At 34.8% G+C, this 20,475-nt stretch overlaps 1 protein-coding gene and 1 pseudogene across 2 annotated transcripts in view; both read right to left on the bottom strand.

The window, feature by feature from the left end:
- The window catches only part of LOC143550807 (polyol transporter 5-like), a 33,310-nt pseudogene extending 31,160 nt beyond the window's left edge, over nucleotides 1-2,150 (bottom strand). The window contains exon 1 of the transcript XR_013138387.1: nucleotides 1,980-2,150. The product of XR_013138387.1 is annotated as a polyol transporter 5-like (transcript). The remainder of the gene's footprint in view (nucleotides 1-1,979) is intronic.
- A 5,592-nt stretch (nucleotides 2,151-7,742) lies between these two features.
- On the bottom strand, nucleotides 7,743-12,131 carry LOC143550806 (polyol transporter 5-like). Its single transcript, XM_077041394.1, has 3 exons — nucleotides 11,946-12,131; nucleotides 11,148-11,510; nucleotides 7,743-8,929 (listed from the first exon to the last, which is right to left on the bottom strand). Exons 1-3 carry the CDS (start codon nucleotides 12,094-12,096, stop codon nucleotides 7,872-7,874), a joined length of 1,572 nt encoding a protein of 523 aa, XP_076897509.1. The 5' UTR covers nucleotides 12,097-12,131; the 3' UTR covers nucleotides 7,743-7,871.
- Nucleotides 12,132-20,475: the final 8,344 nt, after the last annotated feature.

Below are 20,475 nucleotides of genomic sequence, written 5' to 3'. Positions count from 1 at the left end.
ATCTGGCACATGTCATAAAAATACACGGGACCGTGCTCATCAAGCACGGGGCCGTGCCTCACCATCCAGATTGCCTATAAATAGTGGCTCATGTTGCATTCATCAAGTGTGCCTTGAAAAGATTTCTATCCGATTCTCTCTTATAAAAACACACACTAACACTCACCTTGAAGATCTAGTGAAGAGTTTGAAGGTTTGGAGGTCATCATCACTAATCATTATCATCAACTATCATCCCCATCATTAAGAAGAAGGATTCATCTACATTTGGTTAGATTGTTCCATGTTTAATCAAGTATTTGTTATTATCAATCATCTTAATGTTCATCATAATGCTCATTATGTGCTAAACTCCTTTTACCATCTAAAATCTATGAAGAAGCTTTGTTTTACTTGATAATTAATCAAGACATGTGATGTAGTCTAGTTAAGTACATGGTTATATTACAATTATCTTTTGATGAGAAATGTTTCACCATCTTAAATCAAAGTTGGTGGTTGTTAATCTCTTTGGCAATCGTTCATGATCGATTCATGTTCTTGAAAGATAGAAATACTTTGATACATTATCGAAGCATGGATCCTTATATTGTACTTAGAAATGATGAGATATAAGTTATGGTGTATTTTTCTAAACCTTGGTAATCCGAAAATGGCTTTGCTTAGGATATCAAATTAGCTAAAGAAACCATATGTTAATGGAATGTGTAATCATAACCTACTTAAATCAACCAATGGGAGGTTGTGTGATGAACTACAATCACCCGAAGTTGTTAGAATTGGTATTCGAGAAATTGAAGTCAATCCTAATCTTTCTACTTAACGAAACTACTTTCCAACTTAAATTGACATCATTGAGATGGTATGACATTAGAAAAGGGTGGACTTTAAAATGCGCATATCATCTCCTTAGTGCCAAAGATGCTCACTTTGGGTTAAGGATTTATCTATCATATATTTCTACGGTAGGTTTATCACATGTCTACATATTAATTATCAATGCTAAAATGGAGTGGATTCTTGATCTTAGATGGTGACCTTCGTATAATTGAACTCGTTTAGAATTTCTTATCTTGGTCACATATATATTATATATATAATTATTTATATTTTATAAAAAGTTCAAAAATTAACCTCAAAATGATTAAAACCTCCGATTGAAGTAAAACAACGATTTATTATTAGAAACCTTTGTGTCCACGAATCGATACTTGGTTCTTACCAATACTATTCTACATATACGATAGGTACACTTGCCTATTTTGTGTGTGTTTAGTCTTTGTAGAAATCACTTTTATAAATTTAAAACACGATCTTGTGCAAAAGCTAAATATCCAATCTATCATATTTTATACAAGCTACACAGCACGCATCAGTACCGAAATCGGTACTGATTTTGTACCGTCGGTACCGAATATGTACCAAAGTTTTAAGTTTCGGTACCGGTATTTCCCAAATTTTTCCTTCAATACCGGTACCGAACCGAATATTTTTGTGTCGGTACCGGTATCAAAAATTTGTGATTTTCGGATTCAGGATTTCGGTACCGGTACCGATCTCATCCCTAAGTGAATACTTAGAAGAAGTATTGCAAAGACCTAAACATTTATAAAAACAAATCTTTTACTATTCGACTACTATTTTGTAACTTTTGTTTATAAATATTGCGAGGTTGAATAAAAAAATCAAACGATGGGGTATTATATTTAAAAAAATCAGTGGTGACCGGTAGCATGTTGGAAAATACATCGGGGGTGACCGCACGTAATACCTATAAAAAAATTCGGGGAAAATCACAAAATATACCCTACTAACGGAGAAAACGGCAGTGATCGGGGCCACCCGGGTCCCCATTGAACTACGCCTTTGATAATACTTAAAAGCCCATATTGTCGTTCATCAGTCGTGGGATTTTATAGATTTGTTATAAATTAAAAAATAAACATACATATAAAATAGGGGAGTAGCGAGAATATTACCATGACCAAGCAAGATGGAAGTCATGGAAGCCAACATGCCACAGGCCAAAGCATACTTGTTCCTCTTTGACGGTTTTGGTGGGTCGAAGTCGAAGTCGAAGTCGAAGTCGGTGATGATCAGTTCACTGGACTACCTGAAACATCACTTTTGTTGGAGTTTCGGTCAGCCATGCATGAAACTTATAATTGTTTATTGATTAGTGTTTTAACTTGAAGTGATAAGATAGATGTTAAATGGTATATATGGACTATGGAGTGTGGAGTACGTACCCAAATTATATGTCACTGGCCTTCCCAACCCGGTCAAAAAGAAAATTATATATGGTCTTAATTCTAGATAAGATAGCATAACAATTAGGGTGCGCGGTGTTGGGCTCAGGATCAAATCGAAATTGGTACCTCTCGAGAGGTTTCGGAACTCTTTGATATCTAATGAAAACATGCCGAATTGGAGTGTGTATGCAGCTTGCCATCATGTTTATCCATCCTCAACGTTAGAATGTAATGGTCATATCACCATTTGAAAAGGGGGGGCGGGGAAATCAAATTTAATAGTTTATAAATGCATATATACAAACGTAAATGAACAAACATAAATGAACCAACATAAGCATATGTTTAAGAACGAACGACATTTGTTCATATCCATTCATTTAGTTAAATGAACAAAAAATTTGTGTTCATGTTTGTTTGTCTATCGATTATATGTACAGTCCATGATGTTAGATATTTTAGTGTAATCGGGATTGATTTGGTGACCAAATCGATTTATAATACACATCAAACAAGTTAGGAGGTGCGGGTGGCACGCTTGTTTGAGTTATTATAATTCCGAGTGTCCGGTTGGAATCTCGAACGGGGGATCCGAGGGGGCAGCTGTTTATTTTGAAATTAATTTTCCCTCACAAAAACGGTTAGGAAACCGTTTTCAACTGCCACTGGTAGTTTTGGTCATATATAATTATTATGATAATAATTTTGGGTTCAATCAATCCACTCAAAAACATACTAGTTGTTCAAATTCTCTGAGTTGTATCCGATTAAATTATTCGGGTGAACCACCGAAATAATTTGATCTGAAAGTGCTATCACGCCTCTCAGATTTCCGAGTTTTATTCGAAATTTCCCCAATAAAGATCAAATTATTCTGTGAAGATGGCAAGCGGGCAATATGTGAAGGAAATGACAAGCAGGTTTAACAAACTCGAGAAGTTCGAAGGGAAGGATTTTCGTCGTTGGCAGAAGAAGATGCACTTTCTTCTTACTACTCTGAAAGTTGTGTATGTGTTGACTACTCCAATTCCGGGGATACTGGAGGAAAACAATTTGGAACAAATCAGGAAGCGTTCAAAGTGGGAGAATGATAACTACATATGTCTCGGCCACGTCTTAAACGGTATGTGTGATTCTCTGTTTGATACATATCAAAACGTAGAGACTGCAAAATTACTGTGGGACACGTTGGAAGCCAAATACATGGCGGAAGATTCTTCTAGTAAGAAGTTTCTGGTTAGTAATTTCATGAACTACAAAATGGTTGATTCGAGGCCTGTCATGGAACAATATAACGAATTGTTAAGGATGTTAGGAAAGTTTGGTCAATATGATATGAAAATGGATGAATCCATTTCTGTTTCAAGTATTATTGACAAACTGCCTCCTTCATGGAAGGATTTCAAAAACAATTTGAAACATAAGAAGGAGGATCTAACCCTTGTTGAACTTGGAAGTTGTTTCCAAATTGAACAGTCCATACGAGATATGGAAAATGTTTGGCTTAATGATGATAAGAAACGGGGTGGAGCGTCTGTTAATATGGTTGAGACGGGTGAATCATCCAAGGGAAACACTAAATTCAAAGGGAAACGAAAGTTTGAAGGAAATAAGAATTCGGGTCCAAACAAGAAACCGAGTTACCCTTGCTGGAAATGTGGAAAGGTTGGTCACTTTAAGAAGGATTGTAAAGTGGTGAAGAACAAGAACAAGTTTGGTTCTAAGAACAAGAATGAGGCTGGTCCTAGCGGGTCTAATGACCCGGGAAAGCAACAAGGTCAGAATTTATTTCATTTAAATAATTCTGTTGATAATTATGTATCATTAATTTCTGAAGCATTTTATGTGCAGGATGATGTTTCTTGGTGGGTTGATTCGGGTGCAACAAGCCATGTGTGCAAAGATCTTCGTTGGTTTAAAGACTTTCAACCAATTGAAGATGGATCTATAATCAAGATGGGCAATGTTGCAACTGAACCAATCAAAGGAATAGGAACCGTGCAACTTACTTTTACTTCTGGAAAACTTTTACTTTTGAATAATGTGTTGTATGCGCCCGGGATTCGAAAGAATCTGTTAAGTGGCATTGTGTTGAATAATCTTGGTTATAAACAAGTCCAAGAAAGTGACAAGTATATCTTGTCAAAACATGGTACTTTTGTAGGGTTTGGTTATCTATGTAATGGTATGTTTATGTTAAATATTGATATGTCTTGTGTGAATGAATCTGTTTGTGTTGTCTCTACTAGTAATGTAAATTGCATAGCTTCGACTAGTAACAATAATAAATTAACCGATTCAGAATTATGGCATGCTAGACTAGGACATGTACATTATAAACGTGTTAAGGAAATGTCTAAAATGAGCTTAATTCCGGCTGTTAATATAAGCAATGGGAAATGTAATATTTGCAAGTTGAATAAAATAACTAAAAAACCATTCATGAAAAATGTTACTAGAGAAACTAAAGTGTTAGAATTAACATATAGCGATCTATGTGATTATCATGCTACACTGTCATTAGGTAATAAAAAATATGTTGTAACGTTTATAGATAATGCTACTAGATTCTGCTATGTTTACTTGTTACATGCAAAAGATGAAGCTCTTGAAAAGTTTAAAATCTATAAACAAGAAGTAGAGCTTCAACGGGATGAGTTGATCAAAACTTTGCATACGGATAGAGGTGGTGAGTATTTTGATCCGGGATATTTCCAATCAACTGGAATAATACATCATACCACAGCTCCTTATACACCGGAACAAAATGGTGTGGCAGAAAGGAAGAATAGGACTTTAAAAGAGATGATTAATACCATGTTGTCCCATTCGGGTCTAATTGATGGGTTTTGGGGTGAGGCTATGTTAACAGCCTGCTATTTGTTAAATAGGGTTCCTAACAAAAGGAATAAGATCACCCCTTTTGAGCTTTGGCATAAAAAACCACCTGAGTTGCAAAAGTTGAGAGTTTGGGGTTGTAGAGCTGTGGTTAGGCTCACTGATCCTAAGATAAGGAACTTAGGGGAAAGAGGTATAGACTGCATTTTCATTGGGTATGCTGAGCATTCGTTTGCTCACAGGTTCTATGTCATAGAACCGAATGACTACGTGTCTGTGCATACGGTTATTGAGGCAAGAAGTGGAAATGCTGAATATGATGAAAATAGATTCTCATCTATACCTAGACCAAAGGATATTCCAAGTTCTAGTAGTTCTCAAATGACTGATCAAGTGATTGATGCTCTTACAGAACCTAGGAGAAGTGGTAGAGCAAGAAAATCTAAATCATTTGGTGATGATTTTCAACTATATTTGGTTGAAGGATCTAGAGATGGCATTCAAATTCAATATCAATATTGTTTCAATATTGAGGAAGATCCTAAAACCTATAGTGAGGCCATGGCATCTCGGGATGTAGCATTTTGGAAAGAAGCTATAAATGATGAGATGGATTCTATTATGCAAAACAATACTTGGAAAGTAACTGATCTACCCCTTGGATGTAAACCACTTGGTTGTAAATGGATTTTTAAAAAGAAGATGAAAGTAGACGGTTCTATTGACAAGTTTAAAGCCCGATTGGTTATTCAAGGCTTTAGGCAGAAAGAAGGAATCGACTATTTTGACACATATGCTCCTGTTGCTAGAATATCCACCATTAGATTGTTGGTTGCTTTAACAGCAATACACAATCTTGTGATTCACCAAATGGATGTAAAAACAGCTTTCTTAAATGGTGATTTGGATGAGGAGATATATATGAAACAACCAGAGGGTTTCGTCATGCCTGGTAATGAACATAAGGTGTGCAAGCTTGTGAAGTCATTGTATGGCTTAAAGCAAGCACCTAAACAGTGGCATCAAAAGTTTGATGAGATGGTTTTATCAAATGGTTTTGTGTTAAACCAAGCAGACAAGTGTGTGTATAGCAAATTTGATGCTTCTAGAAAAGGAGTTATAATTTGTCTATATGTCGATGACATGTTGATATTTGGAACTGACCAAGATCAAGTGGATAAAACAAAGAAATTTTTGTCATCTTGCTTTGACATGAAGGACATGGGGGAGGCGGAAGTGATCCTTGGTATAAGGATCAAACGGGAGAACAATGGTATAACAATTTCTCAATCTCATTATATTGAGAAGATGTTGAAAAAGTTTAATTTTCATGATAGTTCTCCAGTTTGTACTCCAAAGGATCCTGCGTTTAAGCTCTCACCTAATAAAGGTGTTGCGGTAAGTCAACTTGAATATTCAAGAGCTATTGGATCTCTCATGTATGTTATGATTAGCACAAGGCCAGATATAGCTTATGCTGTTGGAAAGCTTAGTAGGTATACTAGCAATCCAGGTGCAATGCATTGGCAAACTATGAATCGAGTATTTAGGTACTTGAAGGGAACCATAAAATATGGTTTGACTTATACTGGATTTCCTTCGGTTTTGGAAGGTTATTCAGATGCAAGTTGGATTAACAACATGGAAGATCATTCTTCCACAAGTGGATGGACCTTTCTACTTGGAGGAGGTGCCATATCTTGGGCATCAAAGAAACAAACTTGTATAACTCATTCAACAATGGAATCTGAGTTTGTAGCATTAGCAGCAGCTGGAAAAGAAGCTGAATGGCTAAGAAACTTGATTTATGAGATTCCATTGTGGCCTAATCCAATATCACCAATATCTATAAGATGTGATAGTGCTGCTACCTTGGCTAAGGCTTATAGCCAAGTGTATAATGGAAAGTCTAGACACTTAGGTGTTAGACACAGCATGATTCGTGAGCTAATTATGCATGGGGTAATATCAGTTGAGTTTGTGAAAAGTCAACAGAATTTAGCCGATCATTTAACCAAAGAGTTATGTAGAGATCTTGTGCACAAGGCGGCTGTAGGGATGGGTTTAAAGTCCACATGATATTTCTCATGTTAAGATACCCAATTCCCACCTAATATGACGTTAGGTGCTGAATTCAATGTGGAAAGCTTAACATCTAGAAATTGGAACACTTCGGTAGTATCATCCCAAGGTAAGTGTTCAGACCTGCAAGTTAAAGGAGGTTGAAGGTTTCTTCTTAATAGTTCTTTGAAAAATTGCATATGCAGGTGCAAGAATAAAGAGCTACCTATATGAGCATGAAGTTTAGCCGCTTCAAGAAGCTAGGACTTGGCTTTAAAAAATCGTTAAGTCTTTTTGTTTATCATTGTGTTTTGTGTTTATTTTCGTCTTTGATTGTGTGTTTTTTCTTTGACATTGTGTTTTTTTTCTTTATATTGTGTTATATTACTCAACATTGTATTATATTTTGTTCGATATTGTGTTTTTCTTTTTTGTTATTTTAACCTTTTATTTTATATTTTTTTAAGAAACAACAAATTTAGTGGAAGTTAGTGTTAGGTAGACTTGTTGCAAACTAATAACCACACGACACAATAACACAATATATGAGAAAAATAATAACGTACACCACGATAAGATACTTATAACAAATTACAATAAAATTCATAATTTGTAAAGTCGAGTTCTAGTAGTACCAGACTGAAATACCTCTCCTGATTCCCATATTAAACTAATTATTTAATTACATTATTATTATGTTGGCCATCTCTATACCTAAACTTAATCTTGTGCCTTATTGGCCATCATCTTAGCCTCTTTCTTCTTGTCCAATTCCGCTTGTCTTGACCTCCACCAGAAAAAGGTCCCAAACAGTTCCTCAATTTCTTCAAGGTTCCTACCCTGTGTCTCCGGGTACAGGGTGTAGAAGAACAAACACGCCACCATCGCGATACCAGCGAACAAAAAGAAAGCGCCAGCGATTGATATCGCATTGTATAGTGAAATAAATGTCATCCCGATCACCCCACTCACCACCCTATTCACCGCCACTCCCATGCTACACCCTTGCGCCCGCAACCGTAGCGGAAAGATCTCCGAGCTGTACACCCATGGAATCGGTCCCAACCCCATCGAGAAACACCCCACGAAAGATAATATTGTAACAATGCTGAGAGCTATAGCCCATGGGACCTTATGGTCAGAGTGGTTAACGATGGTCAACGCGATACTAAGTGTCATTAACGAGACGATCATGCCAGTGACGCTTGATAACAATAGTGTTCGCCGACCGATTCTGTCAAGTAGAAACGTGGCCACTAAAACAAAGACTGTTTTAACGAACCCGACTGCTATGGTTGCAAGTAGTTGCGGGGTGTCATTTACAATCCCCGCCTTCTCAAAGATTCTCGGGCTGTATAACACAACGGTGTCTATTCCACTCGCTTGTTGGAAGAAATGGACGCCTAAGGCACACAATAGGATGTGGCGGACGGCTAGAGTTGGGTGGATCAACAACTCCTTCCATACGCCCTCCCCGTGGCTACCTTTAGGTACTTGGACAATGTCGTCATTGCAATCCTCGGGGATGCCAGCAGCTTCCTTGATGTCAGCCAGCCGAAGCTTGGATTCTTCCAAGCTGTCGGAGGTTTTATCAAGGACGATTTTGGCATCACCAAGTCGTCCTTGCATGACGAGCCAACGAGGTGACTCAGGCATGGCTAGGACACCTACGGCTAATACTACTGAAGGGATGGCTCCAATTCCTAACATGAATCGCCATCCCAAGTTAGTGGGAAGCTTTGAGAAGGCGTAATTTGACACGTATCCAAGCATTACTCCTGTAGAAAAAATAAAAACAAATTATTGAGAATCTTTTTTACATTTAAAAATAAAAAATAAAAACAAATTATTGCGTACAAACAAAAAATATATAAATACAAAATACGTTTATGTTCGACGAGAAGTTTATTTTTTTAATAAATGAATAAACATGAAAAAAGTAATTTGTTCGTTAAGTTAAGCAAAGGATATAAACACAATGTCCCATTCATTGATGTTTATTTCGCCCATTTGTTTATATTCGTCTACATTATTATTTTTGTTTTTAACTATTAGCAATATTAAGTGGCCCATCATGTATCAACCCATCGCTCGAATCAAATTTTGAAGTTGATTCTCTATTTAGGTTCACTCACTTATATTCATCTACATCCATTTATTTTTCTTTTTATTGTATTTGTTTACTTGATTTAGAACCCGTGTAATACCCGGGATTATACAAATTATAAAATTACAAGTAAAACAAAAAATTACATGACAAAAAATGTGTTACATCTATGCTTATATCTATACTATGTGTACATAAATGATTTATTTTATATCACAAAATGATTTTTTTAAAAGAACTTAATAAATGCACATGATAAAATGTACCCGAGAATGCTTCTTTTATTGAAACTTTCATTGTCAGTACATATATGTATAATTGAAAGAATTCAGGAAGAAAACATCTCATACAATAGTAGTTCTTACCACCCGGCTTAAATACCGAATGAGCATTACCTTTATTGATATATTTATCAATTTACAATTCATAGAAGGAAATGAGAATATGAATTTATAATGACGGATGTTCTTCAATAATTATATTTTTGTGAGCTACACTATGAAAAAGATCTTGATAAGTTTCGGGAGTTTCTCAAATTTGCCATAATGACAACATAAAAAATAACATGTTAACTTATTTAATTTTGTGAATATTTTTCTTCATTAGAGCATAGTTTTACATGACATGCCTCCTATACAACGTTCAGATCACAATTGAAAGAAAAAATTAATGTTGACACAAATGTTTCAAATTTAATAAAAGTTAGAAGCATTGATATGCACGGAGGTGACATGTCAGGAGTGCTCACTATCTTTTATTTAATTTTAATAGTTGAGAGAAAAAATAGTCAATTTGCCAAATTCCGAACATTTCGATTATTTCCAAAAATGTCAATGAAAATAAATTTGAAACACGAATTATGTTTAAAATTTTAACTTTCATCCGTTTGACATTTCCAAGTTAACACTTTTAACCCGTACGTAACAAATCTGACGATAAATCTATTTGTATTATCAAACTTTTAAAAATACTCAGATTTCTCATTTTGACCCGTAACAAATCTGACGATAAATCTATTTACCAACTTTTGATTGTATAAATCAAATTTAAGTTTCATAAAACCCGAAACAATCCTTCATAAAAAATCAAGAAATTAAATATGATAAACTTTGTTATATATGAAAGTGATTGATATATTTTTACTAAATAACCGAAAAAATATATAGTTTATTAAATTAACTGAAAAATAAATTGATAGATTTAAAACATATATTTATAATTTATAAATTTATATGACAAATGTATAAATAGAATATAAAAGGAAAGTAAATATGACATATATTAGGGTCAATTAAGATCTTGGTTTTGGAGGGAAAAATGTTATGAGGTTTAACCACAAACCGACATGTGTCACAGTTATTTTCTTTTATTAGAATAGATAGATTTATGTTCATTTATTATTTTTTATTGGCTTTATTTTTGTTTGTTTTTTTAACCAACAAACTAAAAATGAACATAATATGGACAAAAAAAAAATATTGTTCGTTTGTTTATGTTCGTTTACATAATTATAATTATTTGAATTTATCGCTTATTAGCTAACTATACTAGTAAAATGCATTAACCTATCCCCCAAAACAAAATTTTGAACAAGTTTTCATTTACTTTCATTTGTTTTCTTTTAGTTATGTTCATTATTTTGCTCATCTACTTTCATTTATTATCTTTGCTCACTTATATTTGTTTATTTGCACTCGCTAAAGTCACTCAATGATTGGCATCATTGTTTGCTTAGTTGGTCTCCCTTAAAAGATAAATGGACGGACACAAATATATTGATCATTATCTTTAAAAAGAACGAACACAAACAAAAGATTTCCATTCGTTTAAATGTGTATGTCCATTTGTTTGCTCGTTAAAATAAATAAACGAACATAAACAAGGCATACCAGCGTTAATGAAGACTTCAGGGAAAGAGGTGAGGAACCCGCGTGCAGATGCCGGGGAAACCTCGGTTGTGTAGACGGGCGCTATCATAAGGGCGTATCCTACGCCGATTCCAGCAACAAACCGACCAACCATGAGAAACGCGTAGTTAGTAGCGAACCCCATTAAGATTGCTCCGATGAAGAAAATAGCTCCTGCCAACACAATTGTGTACCGACGACCAATCCAGTCCGACGTTCTCCCAGCGACTGCTGCGCCAACCAACGAGTACAGGTTTATAATACCGACCAGGATCTCAATTTGAGTGTCATTACAATCAAGATCCTTTTGGATGTATTTTTGGGCGCCACTCATCACACCACAATCTGCCAGTATTATACAAAATTAGTTTCTATATTTTAACAATTGTATTGTTATTGCTATATAATACAAACAGATTTAACGTGGCAAACGTAGAAATAGCTAGCGTAATTATACTAACATTTGAGTAATTGTTATTGCGCTAGTTCAAAACTTAATAGTATATATATTTAGTGGGATTGTAAAGATTTATTATTATTATATACATGGGAAAGTTAACGTACAAATGAAATTAAAGTGCTAAACGTGAGAATCAAGTAGAGTACTTATATATACATGTAGAGTAATTATGTAATTACTCTATGATAATTATTCTACATGATTCTCATGTTTAGCATGTTAATTTCATTTGTATTTGATCCAAACCCATATATATATATATATATATATATATATATAAGAAACATGGATAAAAACAGGAAATGAAGTAACAAGATTACCATAACCAAGCAAAATGGAAGTCATGGAAGCCAACATGCCACAGGCTAAAGCATACTTGTTCCTCTTTGGAGGTTTCGGTGGGTCGAAGTCGGTGATGAGTTCATTGGACTTACCTGAAATACCAATTTTGTTGGATTTCCGGTCAGCCATGAAAGTGAAATGTTTCTTGATTAGTGGTTCTAACTTGAAAGAATAAGAGAGACGTTAATGGGTATATATGGAGTGTGGACTGTGGAGTACCAAAACTATGAGTATATATCACTGGCCTACCCAACCCAAAAAGTCAATTATTGGTCTTCCAAATTCAACGTAGCATTTAGATAGAAACAAAAGAGTCAAAAGACAATACATGCAAAAACTGAGCACGTAATAGTCTAAATATATATATATATATATATATATATATATATATATATATATATATAAATCTTCAAAGATAGAATGAACTTGCTAATAAAATATTCCGATTTAAATGATTGAATACATTCAACAATTTGTTTAATTGTTATTTGCGTTATATAACTTAAGGTTACTTAAAACTAATATAAGATTTAATGAATAAAATATTTTCATAATTGTAAAAGAAGGTTTTGAGGGAAAAAAAACTTATGTGGTTATAAGTCTGTGTTGAATTGCTTTAATTGGTTTAACATCTATTTAATTATTGTCACGTATAATTGGAAGTAATAGTAATAAGCTCTTAATATTTGCTTTCAAAATTTATAACGGTTTCTCTAAAAGAATAAAAGAATATACGAAGTTGAAGTAAAAAAATAAATAAATAAATAATCAAATTAAAATGTTGTGTTAATAGAATATTATTTTCCTTATATAGCCATTAATTGTGGAGATATACGTTTCAGTAAAATTTGATTTATTAAGAATTAATTGGTCATAAGAAAAGTAATTTGATTGATATGATAAATCCGTGACTTTATCAAAACCGTTGCTTATTCCATCTTGATTGTCAATCATGCCCACCGTACCACATGATACTATAAATGTTGATGGTTTAACATTGGTTCCGGTACTTAATCCACGTAACCACCACCTGTCTCGTTTATCTGATGTATCAAAAAAATATAGTTGACCGCCACCATAACTGCGTCGACAGAAAGGAGGATTCCACAACGTTAATTTCACACATAAGTTGTTCAGTTAAGGTTTGAACTTTATGAACAACTTATGTGTACGGATTTGGTTTCCATTACCTCGCAATTGGGAATTCAATTCCGTTATTTTAATTAAGCTTACATGAACAAAGTGTATTTCTGTTATACATACATTTGTATATTTAATTATTAACGCATTGGATAATTTTATTGTGGCGTACCCTAAGTTGGCGCGCTGAAAAAGTGTATGTAACCAAGTGACTAAATAAATGTAATTATTTGACCAAGTGAATGTGTATGTATATATTAAATAACAGTTATTAAATAGGACATTGCATTACTCTTATAGTTGTCCCACCGAGTTTTACTCAAGTGTGTATATCTACTATTATAATAAACAAAAATGTTGGTTGAACCACAAACATCTTAGTTGACCTAATAATTTGTCAAATGACACTCTCATGTTTAACCTATAATTTCTAATTAAACTTATTAATTTAGAACTAAAATTTAATTAAGATTTAAAACATTCCTTATCTAGCCTTATCATTATCCCATTCATTCCTTATCTAGCCTTATTATGGATTACATCTAAGGGAGTTTGATTCATATTATAAAGTCATGTTCATTGCACCACCTCTTTTATTGATTATGATTGCCCAAATGACTTATTTACTCTTCTCACAAACCTAAAGTATATTGACTCTTGGTTTATATTTTGTTTCAAATTTCATGCAATATATCCCATTTGTCAATGATATATTTGGATGTTACCATGATAAAAACATGATAAAAAAAACATTAGCGAGTTGGGTAGAAATCAATTGATCAGATTATTCTATGTTACTTTGACCAAAAAACCTTAATTACAAGATCAAAAACATAAGCGGGTTGGGTAGAAGGTCAAAGTGACTAATTTCGTATGGGCCGGTTGGAACCGGAACACTCATTGTCCAGTATTTTGATTAGCAATATGAGTGTCATATATGAATACAGAAGCCTTACTATTTTGAAATCGAGCTAAAATAAATTTAGCTAATCTTTCTTTCCTTTCTCTCTTTTTCTCTCACAAGTGTTGGGTATTAATCATGGTTAGTTTGGTTATTTTTTTGTTGTTAAGGAAACTAGCAATTAGTTCAAATAAAAATAAAATTGTATATGATTTGTATATGCTTTGTTGCTATATAACGTATGATTTGTTAATGTTTCGGTAAAACTGTAGCAATTTATTTGTATATATACAACTTGCAACTTTTTTGTAATTTAGAAATTTATGAACTTTTCATTTCTCAATATTATATGTAATACGTAATATTAATCAAATAACGTATTTAAAAATTTATCAATTATATTCATTGTCCAACCTGTGTAATACACGGGTTCTTAACCTAGTTGTCTCTATATGTATGTTAGGTATTAGCCAATAGGTCCATTTGAGAAACTGATCGAGGACGCAAAGGAAACTTAAAGATTATAGGATTTTTCAAATGTAATAAATAATGTATTTTATTAAATTGTAACGTTTCAAATGTTCAGTAATGGATTGTAAAGAAAGCAGTGAATTCTGTAAACTGTAAAATTGACACGCTAGCCTAGCGTGGGCGGGATGTTCCAACGTTAGTCGGGCAAAATGAATGCCATGTGTATGGTCAGCCACATGGTTGAACATGTTCGGATCATAACTAGACAACCAGTGACGAAACTTGTGGAGATGACTAGAGACAAGTAAATGTTTTTGTGACAATCGGTGTGACATTCGTCAATTTCGGGTCACTTTTGTTATGCAAACCCGACCCGTTTGTAACCCGAACATTTCAAATATATAAAATATTGGATCTTGTAATTTAAAATATATAAAATATTGTTTTTTTTATATTATGCATTGTTTGACCATTTAAACATACCCATTTTTATGCAAACCATAAAAGAATCTTTATACCCAACCCTTCACTCCTTCCCTATATATACACACCCATCTTCTTCATTTTACTCTTGCTACATCTCCAAAAACTCTCTCAAAATTCCATAGATTCAAGGTTGTTATTTCTTATGTATTCTTGAAGTTTTGACTTCTCAAGTCAAACTAACTATAGCCTTTCATTCTAACTTGTTCATCTAACATTAATAACTCTTGAATATGGTGGTACAACATATATATAATACACACCCCTTGTTTCCTTTATTTGTTACTTCACCGACTCTGGTTGGTTAAGTTTCGAATGTCATAAGGCAAGGCTTCATGGAGGACTAGTGTTCTTGATATATATTTACACACACATAACTTATTATACATATCACTTATGACTAACTTCTAACCCTTTAGTTTGTTCATCTTATTTACAAGTTCCATGGTGTGGGTTTGTATAAGACTAACCTCGGTTTAACCGAAACTAGTCCAAACCGGAAACCGAACTTTTGTTTACTAGTTTTGTTAAAATAGTTGTTTAAACATGTTTATTCCTAGATTTGAGTTTCAAAAATCATTTTTACAAGTTCTTTGATATTAAGCATATGTAATCCATCTATGAACTCGTTGGGAGATGGAAACCGAACTAAACCGAAACTTTTGCTTAAAAGACTTGTAGTTAACTTTTTATGTTGTAAAATTTAAGTTTTCTTCATTTATAAACCAATATACAAGTTCTATGATATTTGGGCATGTAGAAACCATCTATGAACTATTTGTGAGATGGAGACCGAACCAAACCGAACTATACCGACTTTTACTCGCTTAAGACACACAAGTGTGTTTTTAGCTATCAAGACTTGTATATTTATTTAAAAAAAATAGTTTACAAACTGATTTTAATTATTTTCTTAAGTACTTGGAATAGTTGGATCCAACTTGATCTCATAACATAGTTTGGATCGACAAAACCGAACACTCGTTTAACGTGCGTTGTTAGTTCTAAACAATAGATCTACATACTTGGTTAAGTGTTAGTATGTTTTAATGAGTTATCTCATAACAATTAATATTTTGGAAAGTTGACTTTGGGTTTGACCATTTGTCAAGACCCGAACCGACAACCCGAACACTCGTTAAAAACCCGTTTTAGTATCTTTAGCCTAATGGAACTTGCATTTTAGCATTTTCCCCACCTTATTACTTAACATTGGTTAAGTAAATATTAAGGTTAGATACTTTAACCCGGTTTTGAGCAAACTTACATTTTTTAAAAGGGTTATTATTATAAATTCTTAAATAGTTACATTTTAAACATTGAACTTTAATTGATTAGTTTTTGCAACAATTATTTTATTTAAAGATCTTCAAGACAACCTTTCTAAATCCAAGACTTTCTTTTATTTAGGCTTCATACGTTAAACTCGTCGTTCCGGCAAATCTCCAAATAATCAATCTTTCAAGTTTATTACTTGAACGTGAGTAACTTCATACCCCGTTTTCTATCTTTTATTTTGGGGGTGGCATTTCAACTTATCTAAACTAAATGTTTTATACTTGGGTCTTAAACCACAAACGTTGTTGTATACCTTACTTGAATAATTGCTCGATTTGGTGTTCTATGCTTATTTGACTATGTGTTTATCGCTTTTGGATGGTGGAACTATAAATCCTAGACCATTTGGCAACCCCTCATGGCAAGGTGTCGTTAATGTAATGCAATTAACGATAACTATAAAATCCTAAACTATTTGGCAACCCCTTATAGTTGGGTGTCGCTAACTTGTTAGCGATAACTATTTATCCAAGTTTATAGCTATTATTTATGGTTTTGTATACTAGTTTTTGTGGCTTTTCATACTATATATCTATTGTTCAAACTTATGAATTGCTCACAAACCTTTGTGTTGATATTTATTTTATGAAATGTTACAGGTTTGCATCTAGGTTGATTATGGAGTTCGGTGAAGAAAACGTCACAAATACCGTTAGGATATTAGCAAAAATGAACAATATCTGATTTGCTGTATTTTGTTATATTTTGTTGTATTTGAGTTATGAATATTTGGTTATGTGACATTTTCGATGTTGTGAAATGAAATGAGTTTGTTAAATATTGTCGCTTTAAATAGTGTCATGCGCTTATGAGCAATCGTTGCACCCCGGCATGTTCCGCCGCCTTTGGTCGGGGTGTGACAGATTGGTATCAGAGCCATGACAATTAAGATAGGTGGTTATACGTAACGACCTAGAATTGTTATGCTTAGGATCCTATACGTGTGTTCATACGTGTTTACTCTATCTAATTGTTCATATCGCATGTTTATTTATTAACTTGTTTAAAATTCACCAATATCCTAAATGATCACATACACACACTTTCATAGTATTTCCAATGTATCCTTACCTTAAAACGCAAAAAGTAGATTTTCATTGTGTTTTATAGAATACAAGATTAACTTGGATCCCGTTGTTTCAAATCTCTTAAAGGTTGCGTTTATTTCGGGTTTGTAGCCACCATAGGAAACGAGAAATTATAAAATGACCATTTGACAAAAAGATTCCAAGAATCGAAGGTGATTTACTTACCTGGGATGGTTGAGTTATAATGCTCGTTTTCTAGGCCATAAATCGTGTTATAAATGTCAATACTTTAAGTAGTCGAATGCGAGCGTTCCGGTCGCCATCCTAATTTCGGTGTTAAAACAATAGAACTACGGTGATTTCGTGGACCAGTGTTTTGACATGACGTTGTATCTCGATTTATTTTGTTATTATCGTTATTTGAGTCGAAAACATGAAAAAGTTTCGGTGGTTCGTACACATGTTTAGACTCCAATATATTGTTTTATAAAACTTTTTAGTGTTGGAATATCAAGTCATGGTGGTTTATGCACGATTTTTCCAACTCTATAAATCTCAAAATCTCAACTTTTAAAGCTTTAAATTCTCAAAAAAAAAAAAAAAACATTTACTATTGTTTTCGGTTTTGTTATTTATAAACAAAGTTTTATATTTTATCTAACACTAACATCTTCTCCATACTAACTCTAGGATTCACAAATCAAAAATCGAAATCTTATTTTATTTTATACACCTTTATATTCATTTCCTTTTTACCCAAAAACTTATCCCATTTTCTTTATAATTTTTTAGCATGCCTCCGCTAAGACGCCAACCGCGCAAGAACTCCACTTGACGTATGGCCGCCATCATCGCCAAGCAAATGGCCGCTGTGATTCCCAAACTAATAACCCAAATACAAGCAAACCAACCCGCACCCGTTGTTGCACCTATTGAGCCCAAACCCGCATCCTACCTGCTTAAACAATTTACTAGTGCCAACCCGTCCGAATTCTATGGAACCAACTGTGCGACTACGTTGTTGTAGTGGTTCGAATATGTGGAGAATGTGTTTTTACACAGCGAATGCCCCGAAGCGAAAAATACAAACTTCGCTTCAAGCATGTTTAGGGGAACCGCCCTAACATGGTGGGGTAGTGTCATGCACCTCCAAGGTACGGATGTGGCCATGGCTCTTCCATGGGCCGAGCTTAAGGCGCTGATGAAGAAGAAATTATGTCCTAAACACGAGCTCCAAAAGCTTGAGGTAGAATTTTGGGACCTAAAACAAGAAGATGGTGATAACGCCGCTTACTCGCTCCGTTTCTACGAGCTAAGCGTTCTTGTACCTCACTTGGTCACCCCAACCGAATGTGAAATTGACAAATATATTGGGGGTTTACCGATGAAAATCCAGGACTCAGTCATGAGTAGCAAACCCGCGAACCTTGTGGAAGCCATCACGTTAGCCGGTTGGCTATTGGAAAATCACGTGAAGGAGGGTACCCTAACCCTCAAGAAAACAATCGAGAAAGCCAAAACCGAGCCCGCTCCCCAAGCTAAGATTGAACCCGCACCACAAGCTATAAACTACTCCAACTCCTCTCGACACAACAACAACAAGAAGAAGAAACCCAAGACTAATTACCGAAACTTTGCCGTCACCCAACCTCAACCACCACAACAAGCCCAAACTCTTCCCCAAAACCGAAAACCTTATATTGGTAACTCCCCACTATGTAACACTTGCCAACTTCACCACCCAACTAACTCGCCGTGTCGCCATTGTACAATTTGTAACCGATTTGGTCACTTCCCCAACACATGCCGATCCACCCAACGAAACCAACCCAACCAACCTAACCCACCAACCCAACCGAGAAACTTTCCCCAAAATGCCCAAAACCGCTATGCACCATACCCATCAAACCAACTCCAACAACCCCGAGCTTACTTTAATTGTGGTGATCCCAACCATTTCCGCCAAATTGCCCACGTTTAGCTTTTGCCAACCAAGCTCAAACCGTAACCATACCATACTACCAAACACAAGCTTACCAAGTTCAACTTACCAACCCCAAATTCCCCAACTCAATGCACCACTCATCCAACCCATCCAAACAATCCAAGCACCACCTCCACCTCCACAACAAGCACATCAAGTCAACCATGGTAATCAAGGGCGGGAGTTTATGATGAATGCAAATCAAGCCAAGTGGCAAACGATGTTGTGAACGGTATGTTTTTGGTGAACTATCATTTGGCTTCTATTTTATTTGATACTGGTGCTGATAGAAGTTTTATTTCTTTGAAATTTGAGTCGAAACTTGCGATGCCTCGAACTAAGCTTTCCCGACCGTTCTCTGTTGAAGTCGCCAATAACAATTCTATTAACATCAATTCCGTCGTCCGTGATTGCTCTCTTATTCTTTCTAAGCATAAATTCTCCATTGATCTCATCCCGATGCAAATGGGTAGCTTCGATGTCATAGTAGGCATGGATTGGTTGTCTTTGCACCGTGCCGAAGTCGTTTGTTTTGATAAATTCATTCGCATTCCGCTTGTCAACGGCAAGGTTCTTAAGGTCTTTGGAAACACAACGTCTCGAAGGCTAAATCTCATGTCGTGTGCTCAATCGCAAAAGTACTTACGCCAAAAGTACGTTCCGTTTTTAGCTCTCTCGGTGACAAAGGACAAAAGGAAAGGAAGATCCAAGATATTCCTATAGTTCGTGATTTCCTTGATGTCTTTCCCGATGATGTTACCGGTCTTCCTCCCGTTCGTCCGATTGAATTCCAAATCGATCTTGTGCCCGGCGCGATGCCCGTGGCCAAGGCTCCTTATCGTCTAGCCCGTCGGAAATGCAAGAACTATCAAACCAACTCGAAGAACTTTCCGATAAAGGCTTCATTCGTCCAAGTTCTTCTCCTTGGGGCGCTCCTATTCTCTTCGTGAAAAAGAAGGATGGTTCGTTTCGAATGTGCATCGATTATCGAGAACTCAACAAACTTACTATTAAAAATCGTTATCCATTGCCACGTGTAACGATTCCGGCAAATTCATGTATACCCTAGCCGGTATATACTATTTATGTGTTATTTAATAATGAATGTATGAATTATAATGCGTTTATACGAGTATGTAAGATTCACTTTACGGATTATACTC

The sequence above is a fragment of the Bidens hawaiensis genome, unplaced genomic scaffold (assembly GCF_021521415.1).
Source record: "Bidens hawaiensis isolate Kalapana, Puna unplaced genomic scaffold, B.hawaiensis_p1.1 tig00016189_1, whole genome shotgun sequence".
Lineage (NCBI taxonomy): Eukaryota > Viridiplantae > Streptophyta > Magnoliopsida > Asterales > Asteraceae > Bidens > Bidens hawaiensis.
The sequence above is the reverse complement of the archived record's forward strand: the minus strand, read 5'-3'. Positions and strand labels throughout refer to the sequence as shown.

Bases quoted from the DNA above. Each gene is read 5' to 3' on its own strand.
- LOC143550806 (XM_077041394.1), bottom strand. From the start codon at position 12,096: ATGGCTGACCGGAAATCCAACAAAATTGGTATTTCAGGTAAGTCCAAT. The intron at 11,511-11,945 runs GTAATCTTGTTA...TAATACTGGCAG, and splicing joins TTCCATTTTGCTTGGTTATG to ATTGTGGTGTGATGAGTGGC. The intron at 8,930-11,147 runs GTATGCCTTGTT...TTTTTTCTACAG, and splicing joins TGAAGTCTTCATTAACGCTG to GAGTAATGCTTGGATACGTG.